The 18013-nt window shown below is 50.7% G+C and overlaps 1 protein-coding gene across 1 annotated transcript in view; it reads left to right on the top strand.

Annotated features, from left to right (window-relative positions):
• Positions 1–18013, top strand: part of SARNP (SAP domain containing ribonucleoprotein) — a 214069-nt gene that overhangs the window by 7586 nt on the left and 188470 nt on the right. The window contains exons 5-6 of the mRNA XM_029594794.1: positions 1889–1940; positions 15097–15170. Coding sequence (XP_029450654.1) covers positions 1889–1940; positions 15097–15170 — 126 coding nt within the window. The remainder of the gene's footprint in view (positions 1–1888; positions 1941–15096; positions 15171–18013) is intronic.

Genomic DNA, 18013 nt, shown 5'->3' with positions numbered 1-18013 from the left:
TGGATTTTGCTGGAATTTGGTAGCAGAGTGTGTTGCCTACATGTCACCGCTGATGCCAAATTTCAGCAACATTTGTCCAATGGAAGGGCTGCTGATGGTCCAGAGAGAGGCTAGTAGTTATTTCTGAAGGGCAGTGAAATCGGAGCAGCAAAGGGCAGAAGAAGCTGAAATGTGCCTTTTGTGCATTATGCTAGGCTGCTCTGGTTCAGAATCACTATCAGGGGCTATGCAGCCAGTTCCAGTTGCCACACAGGAAAAGGGAGCCCAATCTGCAGGAGATGATTACTTGCCATAGGAAGAGCCTACTTCATTGTTCTCTATGCTTTTTTACTGGTATCAATCTGCACTTCCTTCTAGCTCACCTGGGGTACCTCCCAATATCTCGGCAGCTGGAGAACAGGCAAAACTACCACTGCTAGCATCAGAGGAGTAAGAGAGGTAGCCGGTTATGATGGTAAAGCAGATGAGGGGCAGTGCAAGCATTGTTAGCTTACAGCCAGAAATGCTGCTGCTTCTTGTCTTATTGCCTGAGCTTCCTAATTAGAAATGAAGCCTGCATAGTGGTAAGAGGAAGCATCCTCAGGGTCCAGAACTGCAGCATTTTTCACCATCCCCCATGGTGCCTGCTGCCTCTCTTGAGACCTGCTATTCACGTGCTTGTGATAGTTGCTTTACTTTTTAACTCCCTATTTGCTGGGGGGGGGGGGGGGGAAGCAAGATTGAAGCGATGGAGAAGTGGAAAGTGCTATAAAGGGAGATGAGAGTTGGGGGAAAACAAACAGGAGTGATAGGGGACTGACAGGTGGCAGAGAGAACAAGAGCAGGGACATGGAGAAAGATGGAGACAGGAAATAAAGTGCTGATTTGTGTTGTGGGGGAGCAAGAAAGAGGGATAGTGAGATGAGGTAGTCATAAAGGGTTGAAAGCCGGTAAAGAGATGGAGGTTACAGAAGGGTCAACGGGGGAAAGAAGCAGGGAAAGTGGAAGCATGGGAAATAGAGAGAAAGGGTAAGAGATGGGGGAAAAGAGAGGAAGAGAACTAAAGTGTCAGTAATGAAGGGAGGTAGAGAGTTAAAATAGAAAGATGGAGAGAAGAGATTAAATAAAAATGAGGTGAGAGATGAAGAAAGAGAAAAGGAGAACCAGAAAATAAAGTTGACAAACCAGCTGAAGAAAGCAGAGGTGAGGGGAAAAACAATTTTTATACCAGGTTTAGGTATTGGAATATGACTTTGAAGTATTAAATTAATATTTTGTGTACAATTTTTTTTTAATTGTCCAAGTGCTGGCAAATAACACTGCTGTACTTTTTATTAGATCTAGTTTCTGTATGTAGTATGTATGCTTAATTTACCGTATCTGATCTCTGACAACTTTTTTTCTGATGTGGAGAGACGAGAGATGGGTAGGGTAGTGTCCATTTGTAATATTTCTCTATCTCCCTAAATTGAGCAAGTTAAACTTGGGCTGTCTGGCATATTCCTTTTCCCTTCTGCAGAGCTCTCTGTTCTTCCCCTGAACTTCAAACTGGCATCAATTTGTCAGAAAGAGATCAAGGCCTCCAGTGCCTCAGCACCACCAGCTCTGCTGCATAGATGTCACTTCCTGTTAGATTGTTTGTTTTTTGTATATGTGTATTTGTATACTTGTTGCTTGCAGTTAAATACCAATTGAAAATTAGGCCCAAATATCACACTGAAATGTAAATATAGTATTTTGTTTGACTTTTTACGGCCCTGGGGGTACACAGACCTCTCAAACCCTTAAAAAGGGGAATAGTATTTACGGAAGGTTGAGAACCACTGTATTACAATATTAGTGTACACTTTTGAAACTGGTTAGTTTTATGTATTTTTGACTCTTTGTTCCTGTCTTATTTTTCTCTTAGAGAAGCTGAAAAGAAAATGGTAAAAATTGCAACAGGATTACCACAAACTGAGGTATGGCGATAGGGCGGAAAGAAGCTGGTTTTGTATACGTTTTTTGCATGTGGTGATTCTTTCTTATTACAGAACCTTTTGTAATATGTACTCTGCATGAGACTGGAGAGCTGAGCCCAGTACCTCCTGGTGCAAAATGAGCTGTCCATATGACTGTAAAGATGAAATTTGTCTGCACTGACCACAGAAGAGAGAGGATCTAATCAACATTAGATCCATCATGAAGCAACTTTTAAATTGATTCAAAAAGTGACATCCAGGGTCACAAGAAGAATCAGTGGGTGTGAAGATGGGTTTGAGCCCTGGTTCCCCTTATGTACCCAGATCAGTTTAGACTCCTGGGTTTTGCCTCCCTGTCAACAGATGGAGACAGAGACAGTTTCACTGACACTGTACGTAACCCAGTGTGCCACCTGCAGTCCCTCAGTATCTCTCTGTCTCCAGCAGATGGTGCAAAACCTGCAGTTCTGCAGTCAGGAGACTGTTTTGGATTTATGAGCCTTCCTCCCAGGGGGTTTGTGGGTCCTTCCCTATCTGGTCAAGGTGGATGAGCTGGGGGTTGGTGACCCTTTTGTATGATTGCTCCTTTCTTCCGTGGGGTGTAAATCTGGTGGTACAGATCCCTCCCCTTCACGAGGCTGCTGAGGCAGCTACAGGCTCAGGGCGGCTGTTTTCTTTTAGTCAATCCCTTTTTTTTTAATTTGGCTGATTTTCTTTCTTTTCTGCTAGCAGCTCTGTTCCATTTTAAGGAGTAGGTATTGTAAGTTTGGTAAAGTTTTGAAGGAAAAAAAAAAGTTTGGCTTTTTTTCTGATCTGCCATATGGCCTCCGTTCCTGGAATCTGAACCTCTGTACCAAAAGAAAGTATTGGCTTCTATGTTTCTTTTTGTTCTCGGAGAGTTTAAAAAAACAAAACAAAAACAAGGAACTAGCTAGCGGAATCTGCAGCAGTGAGGTTCCAGGGGGGGAAGCAACCATAGCAGCTCGGGGAGGTCAGCGATGGGGTTTCCCCTGTACGTACCTAGATCAGTCCAGACCCCTGGGGTTTTGCACTTCTTCCAGCAGATGGAAACAGAAAGTTTCACAGAGCGGTTGCTCTGGAAGCGGTGATGCTGATGTCCTGGGTGGAGCAGCATTTGGCCTTGATAGCAGCCTCGCATATAGCGGGGTCTGACAATGTGCAAGCAGATTTTCTCAGCCAGCAAAGTTTGGATCCGGGAGAATGGGAGCTTTCAGAAGAAGCAAGGACTCATTTCTCGCATATGGGGGCATACCTCATTTGGATCTGGCAATTCGGAGAATGCCAAGGCACCACGTTTCTTCAGTTGCAGAAGAGATCACGGAGCGGAAGGAGTTGATGCCCTGGTTCTTCCTTGGCCGCACGATGTCCTGATCTATATGTTTCCACCATGGCCTCTAGTAGGTAAGGTTGTGAGGAGAATAGAGATCCATCCAGGAAAGGTGATTCTCATGGCTCCGGAGCGGCAATGCAGACCTTTGTTTGCAGATTTGTTCAATTTCACAGTGGCAGACCCGTTAAGTCTGTGGAATAGATGCCAGATGTCCGATCAGAATCTTTATTTTATGAAGACGTGATTTTAAAACAAGCCCGACTCTGAGCAGAGACTGATCACACCATGCCTTACTAAGATAATACCATCCTATTCAATGAAACTGCTTCTTCAAATTAAACAAGTTTGACTGCACACAGCCTCTGAGACAGCCCCAAATGTAAGGGGCAAAACTTGGCCAGAGTCTGGCTTGTTTTAAAATCAGGTCTCCATAAAATAAAGTTCCCTGTACGTACCAGGATCAGTCCAGGACACCTGGGTTGTGACTCCGCACCAGTAGATGGAGACAGACTAAAACTTGTGGGTGGAGCCATATATGCCCCTGTGCCAGTCACAGCCCCTCAGTCTTACTCTGTCTCCAGTAGATGGTGCACGTGCAGTCACAGCCTCGGCTGCCCTGGGTACTGATAGTCAGTTAGGGGTAGTGTGTTTCTTCATTTTCAATTGTTAAGGGTCTGGTTTGTAAGTTCCAGGCGTTTTTATTTCTCTGTTTTCTTCTGGTCCGCTCTGCCTCCCAGGGGGGTTGGAAGGTTCTGAGGGGACCATCCCCCCCCTGGTTGAGGCCGCTGCCAGGGCTGAGGGCCCGGCTGGTCAAGTGGCAGCGTTGGGGGTGACACCGGGGAGCCCGGTTCACTCACCCCCACTGGAACAGGGCTCCAGGACCGTGGACAGCGGTGAGTACTTGTAAAAAAAAAACAAAAAAAACCAGGTTTACTTTTTCTGCAGGCCGGCTCTCCGTTTTCTTCGCGGCTGCGTTTTCTCTTCACAGGGGAGGGGGGCCGCTTGCCGTGGGGCGCTTTTCTTGGTTTGTTCGTTCTTTTTCGGGGGTTTTTCGCCGCGATCGCGCCTCATGCCACGCAGGTCGGTCTGCCGAGCATGCGGCTCGGCGCGCGCGCGCCTCTCCAGGGACGGCCTTTGCACGTCGTGTGTCCCGGGCGGGGAAGGACCGTCCGGGCCGCGTGGGGGGAGCCGTTCCCGGGCGAATCGCTCGCCGCCGAGTACAGCAGCAGCGTCGGGGGGGCCTGAGGAGCCTTTTCCGATTAGCGCGGGAGTGGCGGCCATTTTGAATTCGGCCCGCAAAATCGCGCGGATCCCGGTAGAAGATGGTGCCCTGCCGCCTCCGCTTTCCCCGAGACCGGGTCCGATGGGGGGGGGGCCGTCCCAGGGGGGGCAGTGGCCCCTGGGGACGCTAGTTCAGGGGAGGAGTCTTCGGCTTCCGGGTCCTCTTCTTTTTCTGCTGACTTTGCATTGTTGCTCCGCAAGGTCCTCAAGCACAAGCGCCACAGGCGCAGGCATGGGTCGGAGGCCGTTTCGGGGACTCACAGGTCGGGGCCCAAGCAAAAGAAAGTCAAGGGGTCCGCGGATACCAGGGTGAGAAGGAACCCACGGGGAGTCCCGCGGGGAGTTCCACAGACCTCAGATAGTGAGTCCTCCGTCTCAGATGAGGTGAGTGCCCACGAGGAGACCCCACGGGGGACCGAGGAGACGCCAGGGGGCGGTTCCACCCCGCCCAGTGTGAGCAAAGGCACGCAGGCCGTGGAGGGCAACGACCCGAAGGTGGTCCGCCTCTTCCGTAGGGAGGAACTAGCCCCGCTTATTCCAGCTATTCTGGCGGAGCTGGGCATTGCGGCTCTGATGGTGGTCGCCAGGCAGGACGCCAACATGGATCCGATGCTACTGGGGCTCACTGGCCCAGCTGTAGCTTTTCCCTTCCATTTCTCGTCGACGGATATTCTGTTTAAGGAATGGGATTCCCCGGAGTTAGGCCTTAAGGTGACAAAGGCCATGGACAAGCTTTATCCTCTGCCGGAGGACGCGTTGGAGCTGTTACGGATCCCGAAGGTAGACGCGGCGGTGTCAGCAGTGACAAAGAGGTCGACGATCCCTGTCACGGGCGCCACGGCACTCAGGGATATCCAGGATCGGAAGCTAGAGGTACAACTCAAGAAGATTTTTGAGGTATCAGCTTTAGGAGTCCGGGCCACCATTTGTACTTACTTCGCCATGAGAGCCAGTCTGCGATGGGCTCAGGTTCTCACAGGCGGATCGCCTAGAGGCGGCTATAGCATATGGGGCGGATGCTCTCCACGATCTCCTACGGACCTCTGCTAGATCCATGGTCGCGGCAGTTTCGGCGCGTCGTCTCCTTTGGCTTCGTAACTGGGTGGCGGATGGTTCCTCTAAGGCTCACCTCGGTTCTCTTCCATTTAAGGGTAAGCTGTTGTTCGGCAAGGAGTTAGATGATTTGATGCTTTCCCTGGGGGAGAACAGGGCTTTCAAATTGCCTGAGGACAGGGCTAGGTCCCGGCCCTCGTTGTCCAGTAGGCCCCGTTTTCGCGGAAGCAGAAGGTCGCGTCCTCAGAGATCCTCGGGTCCCGCATACCGGTCATATACCGCTCGTACCTCCCAGTGGTCGCAGTCCTTTCGTGGGAAAAGATCCGGGCGACAGGGGGGACCCCCATCGGGCGCCGGGTCCAAGGTCCCACAATGAGATGCGGCTGACCCATCCCTCACCTCAGCCCCAAGCCGTGGTTCCCAACGTCGGGGCGAGGTTAACGTTATTTCTCGAGGAATGGGTCAAGGTAACTTCGGATCACTGGGTCCTCGACGTGATAAGACACGGTTACGCTTTAGATTTTGCTCGCATCCCGTCAGACAAGTTCCTGGTGTCGCCCTGCAAGCGTCCGGAAAAGAGAGCGGCCGTGCTAGGGACCCTCGAACGTTTGGAAGGCCTGGGGGCCATTTCTCCCGTGCCGGCAGGTCAACAAGGCACGGGACGTTACTCAATTTACTTCATCGTTCCAAAGAAAGACGGCACATCCAGACCAATCTTGGACCTGAAAGCGGTAAACAGGTGCCTTCGCATCCCTCACTTCAAGATGGAGATGATTCGGACCGTAATTGCCTCGGTGCGGCCCGGCGAATACCTGGCCGCGCTAGATCTCACGGAAGCGTACCTCCATGTGGGTATCCACCCATCCTTTCAGCGGTTCCTCAGGTTCTGGAGGGGTTCTTGGTACACCCTTACCTGGACGACTGGTTGATCCGGGCCAAGTCCGAGAGCCAGTGTCGCTTGGCAGTGGACAGGGTCCTCCAGCTGCTGCAGTCCCTGGGCTGGGTCATCAACTTCCTCAAGAGTCATCTTGTTCCCACCCAGTCCTTGGAATATCTGGGGGCCGTCTTCGACACGAAACGGAGCCGGGTGTCCCTGTCCGCGGAGCGCGTATGGAAGCTGCAGTCTCAAGTCAAGCGGTTATTGTCTCTTCGGCTACTGCTGGTTTGCGACTACCTGATGGTTCTGGGATCTATGGCGTCAACGCTCGCGTTGGTCCCCTGGGCGTTCGCTCATCTGCGTCCATTACAATCATCCTTGCTATCCCGTTGGAAGCCGGGGTCAGAGGAATTCCACCTTCCGCTACCGCTAACGGATCAGGCGAGGGACAGCCTGCACTGGTGGCTAGTGTCGGAACACCTGACGGGTGGTGTGTCCCTGTTGGTTCCCGACTGGACAGTAGTGACCACGGACGCCAGCCTTTCCGGTTGGGGCGCGGTTTGCCTAGGCAAGTCGGTGCAGGGCCGGTGGTCTGAGACTCAAGCGCAGTGGTCCATCAATCGGCTGGAGACCAGAGCGGCTCGCCTGGCACTGCAGTCCTTCCTGCCGTTGATACGGGGAAGGGCGGTGCGGATATTGTCGGACAATGCGACCACCGTGGCCTACATCAACCGTCAAGGCAGGACATGGAGTCCGCTTGTAGCGGTGGAGGCGCAGCTCCTGATCAGCTGGGCGGAGCAACATCTCAGCAATATCGCAGCGTCCCACATTGCCGGAGTCGACAATGTGCAGGCGGATTATCTCAGTCGTCATCACCTGGATCCAGGAGAATGGGAGCTGGCGGAGGACGCCTTCCTTCTCATCTGCAGGACGTGGGGGGTGCCCCACATGGATCTCATGGCCACGTGGCAAAACACAAAGGCTCCACAGTTTTACAGCCGACGCCGAGAGAGAGGGGCCGAGGGAGTCGACGCACTGGCTCTTCCCTGGCCGACAGACGTCCTGTTGTACGTGGTTCCTCCGTGGCCAATGATAGGAAAGATCCTGCGACGTATAGAGCTGCACCCGTCCAAAGTGATCCTTGTGGCGCCGGAGTGGCCACGTCGTCCGTGGTTTGCCGATCTCATTCAGTTGTCGGTGGTCGCCCCCCTTCGTCTCCAGGGGTTCCCGGGGCTTCTTCGTCAGGGCCCCGTCTGTTTGGAGGATGCGGATCACTTCTGTCTCGCGGCATGGCTTTTGAAAGGCATCGCTTGAAAAGCAAAGGTTACTCGGATTCGGTGGTGGCCACGCTATTGCGTTCCAGGAAGCAGTCTACGTCCCTAGCGTATGTCCGAGTCTGGGTGATTTTCGAAGATTGGTGTCTGCAGCGCAGGGTGGTTCCCACTTCGGCCTCCATCGCCGATATACTAGCTTTTCTCCAGGCTGGTCTCGCCAAAGGGTTGGCGTGCAGTTCCCTGCGAGTACAGGTGGCAGCGCTTGGTTGCTTGCGAGGTAAGGTTCAGGGGTTTCCCCTGGCCCTGCACCCAGTTATTTCCCGGTTTCTTCGGGTAGCAAAGCACCTCCGTCCACCATTGCGTCATCCCTGTCCGTCCTGGAACCTCAATTGGGTTCTGTCTTCCTTATGTTCGGCACCGTTTGAGCCCTTAAAGCGGTCAACGGTCAAAGATCTCACGTTGAAAACGGTATTCCTGGTGGCGATTGCTTCGGCAAGACGTGTTTCTGAGTTGCAGGCGTTATCCTGTAGGGAACCGTTTTTGCGTATTTCCGACTCAGGAGTCTCTTTGCGGACGGTTCCTTCCTTTTTGCCTAAGGTCGTGTCGGCATTTCATTTGATCAGTCCATTGAGCTCCCCGCTTTCGGGATAGGGGTGTCTTCGGACCCAAAATTGAGAGACTTACGGAAGCTAGATGTCCGGAGGTCTCTCCTTCGCTATTTGGAGGTCACTAATTCCTTTCGGGTGACGGTTCATCTTTTCGTCCTGTTTTCGGGTCCAAAGAAAGGTGCCGCTGCGTCCCGCACTACGATCGCCCGTTGGCTTAAAGAGGCCATTGGTTCAGCGTACGTGGTGCGGGGAAAGCCGGTCCCCGTGGGTCTCAGAGCTCATTCGACGCGGTCTCGCGCTGCGTCTTGGGCGGAATCTTCTCAGGTGTCGCCTCGAGAGATTGGCAGGGCGGCTACCTGGATGTCGTTACATACCTTCATTAAACACTATCGGTTGGATGGTCAGGCTGCTGATTCCGGGGGTTTTGGAGCGGGAGTACTCAGAGCGGGACTCTCTGCTTCCCACCCTCGGTAACTTAGCTCTGGTACATCCCAGGTGTCCTGATCCTGGTACGTACAGGGAAAGGAAAATTAGTTTCTTACCTGATAATTTTCGTTCCTGTAGTACCAAGGATCAGTCCAGGATCCCGCCCGCAGTGCTGTTCTGCAGTAACGGAGAATCCGCTCGTAGTCTCATTACCTAATCTGTTTCTGGTTTTACCCCCTCGGTTAGGGGAGTTCTGTTTCCAGTGGGAGTCTTGAGCTGCTCCCTGTTGTGGTTAGGTTATTTAGCTAGTTTATTGGTTTCCTGTTTTTCTACTTTGACATTTTGTAAGACTGAGGGGCTGTGACTGGCACAGGGGCATATATGGCTCCACCCACAAGTTTTAGTCTGTCTCCATCTACTGGTGCGGAGTCACAACCCAGGTGTCCTGGACTGATCCTTGGTACTACAGGAACGAAAATTATCAGGTAAGAAACTAATTTTCCTATTCTGATCGGACATCTGGCATCTATTCCACTTTGTTTCCCTCACGGCGATCATAGATAGCCTTCCTTGTTGTTTTCTTGGCCCGTTAGGTCTGTGCTATCTGCCAAATCTCCTATGGCAGGGCCCCATATTTTCAGATCAAGTGGATCGCTTTTGTCTTATGGCTTGGCTTTTGAAAGGAGGCAATTAAGAAAGGGTATCCTGAGGATGGTATTTCTACCCTATTGCAGGCTCGAAAGACTTCTACTTTCTTGGCGTATATTCGGGTCTTTGAGTCTTGGTGTTCTGAGCAAGGGGTTGATCCTCAGCAAGCTTCAGTGGCACAGATTCTGGCTTTTTTTTTGCAGAAAGTACTAACAAAAAGGTTTGTCCTTTAGTTCCCTGAGAGTGCAGGTGTGGCTGCAAGGCAAGATTCGGGGAGCAACCCTAGCTGCGCATTCAGATGTGGTACGTTTCCTCTGAGGGGGGCGAAGCATTTGCACCCCCCCTGTTCATAAGGTGTGCCCGTCCTGGAACCTAAATTTGAGCATGTACATCTGTGACCTATACTTGAGCGCTTATTTGCGCAGTTGCTTGTGCCGTAAGGCTGCAACCTAGATTGGAGTGCGTATTGGCGCAGGTACTTGTGTGCGTACAACCACAACCTAGTCTTGAACGTGTATTTGCATGCATTCTGGAGGAGCGTGTGTGTACTCCCAGCTGGCATTGGTGTGCGCACAGGAAGTCGCCTGGAGCCGAAGTTCAGGAACAAACCGATCCAAGCACCTTGCTATCTGTGAGGCATGCCATCTGATAGCAATTCAGTCCTCTCTCTCCATTTGTATCATTGCTTTTTAGATGCTCAAAGCAATTTGACTACTACAGCTTTTGCCCATGTTGGGACATCCCCTTGGCCCATTGTGTCTGTGGAGTGGGAGGTGAGGCGATGGTCAGTTTTCTCTTGTTCCCAAGGGCAGAAGCTTCCCCGAGAGAGGTTGGAGAGAGCAAGGTTGGGCCTATGGACTCTGGTATAGATCCATCCTCCTCCTCCTCCTCCTGGGTGAAATGTTTCCAGGGCCTGCAGACCTTTCTGCAGGGGTGCCTAGCGAAGGCGAAGCAACCTACTGTGTAGGGATCACATGCTTGGGCCTCCCATTTGTCAGTCATGGTGGGCAAATGCCGCAGGGAGGCTGTCTGTGGTAATGTTGAAGAGGGTGTGGATCATGAGACATGGGAGGATTCTGATGGGGAATTGGCTTTCTCGCTTCTAGAAGAGGGAGAAATTGCATATGATTGAGAGCCGCTTTGGACTCTGCTTAGATTTTTCTTTTTTTTTCTTCACAGAGTTGTCTTGCTGAATTTGTTGGCTCAGACTCTGAACACGCTTGGCGTGGTTGGGGGTCGATTTTAAGTTTAAGCACACAGTTTCCCTGTACGTACCCTGATCAGTCCAGACAGTGGGTTGAATCCCCTGTCCAGCAGATGGAGACAGAGAAAAACTGAAAGGGTATACTATATCAGGATAGAGCCCCCCCCCCCTCCCCCGACCCTTCAGTATTTCTCTGTCTCCAGCAGATCTAGCAGTTGAACCTGTGATTCCCTCTCTTTCTTAACTTTTTCTTCTCTCTGGGAGATTTTTCTCTTCATATCTTTTAAGGATCAAGCAAGTATTATCTATCTCTTCTATAAAATTTAAAAAAAAAAAAAGTTAACTTTCTTGGCATAGTTAAAAACCTGTTCCCTCTGGGAGACAATTCTGTCTCCTCGCTCTTACAGGATCCTAGGGGGGCTTGCCCCTTGCCTGGTCAGTCTAGGACTCCTTACCCGGTGACCTGCTGCCTGTCTGGGTGAAACTGGTGATCCAGTCACCACCACACCCCCCCCCCTTGGCTGCTTGGACCCTTGAGAAGTGTAATACCTCGGGTCACACTGCAGGGAAGAATTAATACCTCTGCCATTTAATTTAGAGCCTGGACTAGCTTTGGCAACACTGCTTACCCGCATTTTTTGGCTCTGTACTGAACAAAAAAAAAAAACGCAGCATAGCAGGGTTCACTCTCCTGCTCCCGCTTGCGATCGCAGCCAGTCTCGGCAGCTTTATTTCTTCGTGGCTCTCATCATGCTGCGTTAAGCGGATTTCTTGGCCTGCGGGGAGCCTGCTTTGTGGCTCTCCTGCGACGGGCTGTTTCCACATGTTTGCCTGGCGGAGAGGGACCCTCTGAGCTGGCGGCGAGGTCTGGGGTCGGGCCACCAAGTGTGTCGCTATCCGCCTCCCACACAAAAAGCCGCGGGAAAGGTGGCCGTTTTGAGCTCTGCGCTGCGGAGGAGTCGGGACTTCAGGGTGGAGGGGAGCCAGATTTTTTTTATTTTTTTTTCAATTTACTGCCGAATTTAAGCCCCGTTGCCTCTCTGGATGGGGTCCCTGACTCTTCCCCCACGGTCCCCCCTCCCATCTTACCCAGAAAATCAAAACTGAGGTTTTTCCACGGATGTTGTGCTTCTAATGCATAAATCCTATTTAGCAAGCCTGCAGGAGGAGGATGATCCCGCTCCGGACCCCCTGCCAGTGAAATTCCCTCGGCCATCCCTCCCCCAGCCCCCTCAGGTGCCAGATCCACAGGGCTCCGTTCGGATTCGGACTGTCCCGGGTGTTCCACCCACCCCTGATCCTCCCCAGCCCTCTCCTACCCCTGATACTGATACGGACCCGGCGGTGGATTTACTTCTCTCTAATCCTCCCATTGAGGGAGACGACCCGCGAGTTCTTAGATTGTTTCAAAGGGAAGAGCTGGATCCGCTCATTCCTTTTGTTTTAGATGAGCTGGGGATTGAAGTTCCATCTGAAGACTCTGCGTCTGTCACAGCTTCAGGTAATGTGGACCCTGACCTGGTGGGACTTAGGCTCCTCCTAGTACGTTCCCGTTCCATCCCATGCTCATGCAGCTTCTCCTCCGGGAATGGGAGATGCTGGAATCAGGCCTTCGTGTGGGGCGGACAGTGGAAAAGCTCTATCCCCTCCCTGACCAATGCTTGGAGATGCTTAAGGTTCCCAAGATGGATGCTTCGGTCTCCGCAGTCACTAAACGAACCACCATTCCAGTGGTGGGAGCTACGGCTTTGAAAGATACGCAGGATCGTAAACTGGAACTACATCTTAGGTGTTCAGGCGACAGTCTGTAGCAATCTCATGCAGCGGGCAAGTCTCAGGTGGGTTCAACAATTGCTCAGCACCCAGGACCTCCCGTCTGCAGAGGCGGAACAGGCAGAAAGGGAAGACTCTATTGCATATGGGGCTGATGCCCTTCACGATCTCAGGGTGCAGGCCAGAGCAATGATTTCAGTAGTGTTAGCCAGGCGACTTCTGTAGCTGCGGAATTGGTCGGCGGATCCTTCCTCGAAGTCGCAGCTGGGCACGCTTCCCTTCAAGGGTAAGTTGCTTTTTGGTGAGGACCTTGAACAGCTTATTAAATCTTTGGGAGACAATAAGATTGATAAGCTGCCTGAGGACCGCCCTAAACAGTTGAAGTCCTTTTTCCCCTTGCGCTTTCGTTTCCGAAGGCAGCATCGGTATAACACCAGAGAGCGGGGATCCTTTCAAAGGGGTGCCCCCTCTAGATCTCAGTCCTGGTCTCATTCCTTTCGTGGCTGCCGTCCCTTCCAGGATGGTAACCTGCCAGGCTCAGCCGCAAAGTCCTCCTCGCAATGAAATATGGCCAGCCCATTCCTCCATTCTCAGCTTAGGTGGACGTCTGTCCCTGTTTGCCGAAGAATGGGTCAAAATCACGACGGATCAGTGGGTCCTTGACGTGATCAAAAAAGGCTATGCGTTAGAATTTGCTCTGGACCTCCTGGACCGGCATCTCATCTCTCCTTGTGGCAGTCGGAAGCGCCCAGCAGCATGTCAGACGCTTGGTCGTCTGCAAGAACTCAGAGCCATAGTCCCGGTCCCCTTGCTGGAACAGGGGTCTGGCCAGTGTTCCATCTACTTCGTCGTGCCCAAAAAGGACGGCTCCTTTAACCCAATCCTGGACCTGAAGAGAGTCCATCAAGCCCTCAAGGTTCCTCATTTCAGAATGGAGATCCTAAAGGCGGTGATTACGGCAGTTCACTCGGGCGAATTTCTGGCCTCTCTCGACCTGACAGAGGCCTATCTCCACATCCCGATCCACCAGGAGTATCAGAAATATCTTCGTTTCAATATCCTGGGGCAACACTTCCAGTTTCGGGCGCTCCCATTTGGTTTCGCCACAGGTCATGGTGATGGTGGTGGCGGCAGCTTTACGACGGGACAGAATCCTAGTCCATCCCTTCTTGGACGACTGGTTCATTCGGGCAAAGTATTAGCTCCTTTGCAAGGTGGCGGTCGACAGGGTCCTGAAGTCTCTTGCCTCCCTCGGCTGGATAGTCCACTTTCCCAAGAGCAATCTTCAGCCCTCCCTGGTCCTGGAATTCCTGGGTGCATGCTTTGACACTCGTGTGGGCAAGGTGTTCCTGCCTGAGTCTCGGGCGCTCAAGCTGATGGATCAAGTGCAGAATCTGATGTCCATTTCTGTGCCCACGGCCTGGGACTACCTTCAAGTCCTGGGGTCTATGGCTTCAACTATAGATTTGGTTCCTTGGGCTTTTGTGCATATGCGTCCATTACAGAAAGCTTTACTGTCCTGATGGAAGCCGGTCTCTGAGGAGTTTCGGGCGCCTCTGCCGCTCTCGGACTCTACCATTACCGACATGCAGTGGTGGCTCTTGCTCTCTCACCTTCTCAAGGGCATGCCCCTGGAAAGACCCCCAGTGGTTTATTGTTATGAAGGACACCAGCCTCTCGGGATGGGGAGTGGTGTGTCAAAATCAGTCTACCCAGGGCCTGTGGTCCGCTGTTCAATCCTGGTGGCACATCAATCGTCTGGAGGCCTGAGCAGTTCGTCTGGCACTCAAGTTCTTCCTTCCCTTGATACGTCAACCGACAATGGCACCACGGTGGCTTATATCAATTGCCAGGGCGGCACCAGAAGTCGTCTGGTAGCCTTGGAAGCCAGCAAACTTCTCGCCTGGGCGGAGCAACATCTGGACCGACTGGCAGCCTCCCACATTGCGGGGAAGGACAATCTTCAAGCCGACTTCCTCAGTCGTCAACATCTAGACTCCGGAGAGTGGGAGTTGTTGGTGTCATCTTGGCTTGGGTACAGGTCAATTCTGAGGGACTGCAGGTGGCACACTGGGTTATGTACAGTGTACGTGAAACTTTCTCTATCTCCATCTGCTGGCAGGGAGGCAAAACCCAGGGGTCTGGACTGATCTGTGATACTACAGGAACGAAAATTAGCAGGTAAGAATCAATTTTCCTTTCTTACCACTAGACTGTTCCTTCTCCTTATTATAGTTTCCACAGTGCAGACTAAATAGTGTGGGTAGTGAAGGAATCACTTTCTAAAATACATTTTATTTCCCCATGACCCAGGTACCCACTTAGATTGTAAGGGCTTTTGGGAAGGAACTTATTTTTTCTGAAACTTAATAAATCTGTAAACTGCCTTGAGCAGTGTCTTGAAAAGTGAGCTAAAATCAAAAGATTTATATAATGTGTAGTCCTGTACCATCCTCAGCAGACAAGTTACATGGTGTCTTTCCACTCTACTCTGGAAATGGATAATTCTACTCCCTGAGGCCATAGACAGATCTGGCATTTCACTGTGAATATTTGAGAGGGACATTTGCTGTTGGTTCATCATGTTGGAAGCCAGGCTGGACTGATTCCCCATCCAAGTGGAGTCTGTTCTTCATGTCTTTTCTCTCCCCCTTTGTCCAGAGACTTCAGAAGAGGGCAGAGAGGTTCAACGTGCCCTCCAGCCTGGAAAGTAAGAAGGCCGCACGTGCTGTCCGGTAAGTGGCCATTTAATACATTTCCAGTTCTTTTATCCCTATGATTGTAAAAGATGTATTGCTGTAGGAAGTCTAGTATCAGGAGGAATGGGTCTATTGTTCCTTTTTTCCTCCAGATCAATCTAGATGCCTGGAGACAGAGAAGAAAAGCTTTACTGATACTGCTGCTTATCCTAGAGTACCACCTGCAGGCCCTCTGTATTTTCTCTCTCCAGCAGATGGTAATGGTGCAAAACCTGCAGAATGGAGCTTTGAATTAAAAAAAAAAAAAAAAAAAAAAAAAAGACAAATTGCTCCCAAGGGTAAGATGTTGTGGGGAGTTTGATAACCAGTGGTCTCCGGGGATAAGCAGGATGATAGCCTTCAAACTTGGGTGACATCATCAGATGGATCCTGGCACGAAACTCTGATCTCAAAGAATCTAGAACTTTCAAACATGCCCTACTGAGCATGTGCGGCTGTAAGTCATCACTCTGCCCCTTAGGTAGAGTCCCTTAGTCTCTTCCTCCCCCCCCCCCCCCCCCACATAGCAGTGTAGTTGGGAGCTGTGTATCTCAAGGTATTCAGCTTTGCTCTCTCCTCACATTTTTCGTAAGTGGGGTTTTTTTTTTCCCCCTAGGGCTGCAGCTGTTTTGTTTTTTCCTTTACCTTACAATAGTTTTATTTCTTTTCCATGTTTTTCTTCTTTCCTCTGTGTGCCAGCCGCATTGTGGGTCTTAGTCACTGTGCAGTCTGGCAGAGTCTATTTCTATCTTTTATTAAAAAAAGAAATAATGCACCTGCAGTTTAGTATCTGTGTCCTCTCCTTGCTGTGTCTGTTTTTGTACCTTTGTTGGGGGCTGGCAGGACTGATTTGAATGCAGTCCATGGGTGATCCGTGTAGGCTGCTGAGCCTGGGGACTCTCCTGAGTTCTAACCGGGCAGGAGTTCCATGTCGTTTCACTGATCGATTGGCATTGATGGAGTTCTGTGTTCCTGTCGAACCTTAAAGGCATTAAGACACCAGAAGAGTAGTGTTGGGAGACTTCTCCTTCCTCAGAAGAGGAATATTCTTTCAACTCCTTCTGTGTCACAAATCCACTTTGTGGGGAAGTCCCTGGGGCTCCGTCCCTGGCAGATTTAACGCTTAACTGGAGCCTCTGTTCTTTGAATTGGTGCATCTCCTTGTAGGCCGGGGCACAGCTGTGGCAGTTATCTGACCATTTTTGTTGGGGCCCCTTCGTTGATTACTGTGGTCACCTTGCCTATCTGTGGGTGGCGGCCAGTGGCAGATTGGTTGCTTCTGATCCTCAGCGATTAGTGATTGTCTCAGCTGGAGAGTTGCCAGGTTTTTCGGGATCGAGAGGCTCTGATTCCCATTGCTTTCCTGTCCCTTCAGGAAGAGGGGATTCAACTGGGCTCCAGGTCAACTCTTATGGGTTCCCCTCTGGATACCTGATGGTCCATCCCTGCAAGGGGTGTCCCTCGTTCTTGGTTTCCTGGAGAAGGCATGTCAATGCGTCTGATTGGCGGTTGCACTCGATTCCTCGGTCAAGTGCTGTCCTTAGGGCATCCTAAGGCACAGTAGGTCTATTTTGCGAGGGAACCTTTCCAGAGTAACTCCCCAGTGAAGATTAGGGGTTTCTCAGTCCAGTAGTCAACTTGGATACCTGCTAAGCTCAATGTTCGTTTTTTGATAAGGACCACTATTGCTAGTCATTCTTGCCTGCGGGACCTACCTCAGTGAGGAGGGTTCTAATCCATCTAATTGGTGAGTATGCCTTTCAACCTCGCTATATCCATGGCTGAGGGAGTTGGGAGATGAGGGACCCCGCAATAGAGGTACTGCTCTTTGGTTGCAATGGCTTGCAAGCTATACTTCCCCATTTTAGGAATAACCCTATTTGGGGACAAGGAGCATCATGCAATGATTGTTCCATTTACTGGTCCACGTGCTTCCTTGGGGGAACTGTATGCTATCATGGCTGAGGTATTAGTACCTAAGCCAGGTTTGGGGCAGTCTGTTCTGAGTTCGCCCTTGCCCTGCTCTGGTACCGAGTTTCCAGGCCAGTGAAGAAATCTTGTTTGACAGGGGTTCACACTTGCGGTACCCCAGTTTCCTGGAGTGTTTCTGGATTTCTTCCCTGGGGAATTTGCTCTGTTTCAGCAGTGTTTCAAGCAGGCTGAGGATATCTTGGTGGGTAACTCCCTACTGGAATCATCAGTGAGTTATTTGCTTGGGGTTGAGATATACAATCTAACGACTTATGCTTATCCCGGCAGTCCAGCGGTCTGCCTCCTTGTGTTCATTGCTCCTTCTAACTTCCAATTGGAATTTTAGGGAGAGAGGGAGAAAAGCTAAGGCATTCGCAGTGTATCTTAGTGTTTACCTGCAAGGTAGCACTGGCCAATACTGCCTTTCTTTTCTTTTTTTTTCTTCTTTATGCATTTTCAATTACATATCAAGACCATACACTTGATTAGAAAATCTGTGGCGAAAAATTTTTAACATATCACATACAAATAAGAAAACTCTCAAAAGATAATATCGACAGCATAAATAAATCACCACATCCAAGTCCATTATAAAGGGGGTATCAAGGTCACCATTTCAAGAAAAGTAAGCTTGTTACTAAATATAGGCAATGCTGACTATATTGGGGATCTATGTATTGAACGATTCTTCATTCTGTCCATGATGGTTATTAGGCAGTGGAGTAGATGTTATCTTACTCAATGGAAAGGTGGACAATTGAGGAGGTTGGAAAAAGACATGATGCATTCTGAAACTTTCAGGCATTTACATGGGAACTTTAGTATAAAGAAAGCACCCAGCTCCAAGACTTTCAGTTTGAGTAGCAAAA

This window comes from Rhinatrema bivittatum, chromosome 3 (genome assembly GCF_901001135.1).
Source record: "Rhinatrema bivittatum chromosome 3, aRhiBiv1.1, whole genome shotgun sequence".
Lineage (NCBI taxonomy): Eukaryota > Metazoa > Chordata > Amphibia > Gymnophiona > Rhinatrematidae > Rhinatrema > Rhinatrema bivittatum.
This window is presented reverse-complemented; position numbering and strand designations above follow the sequence as displayed.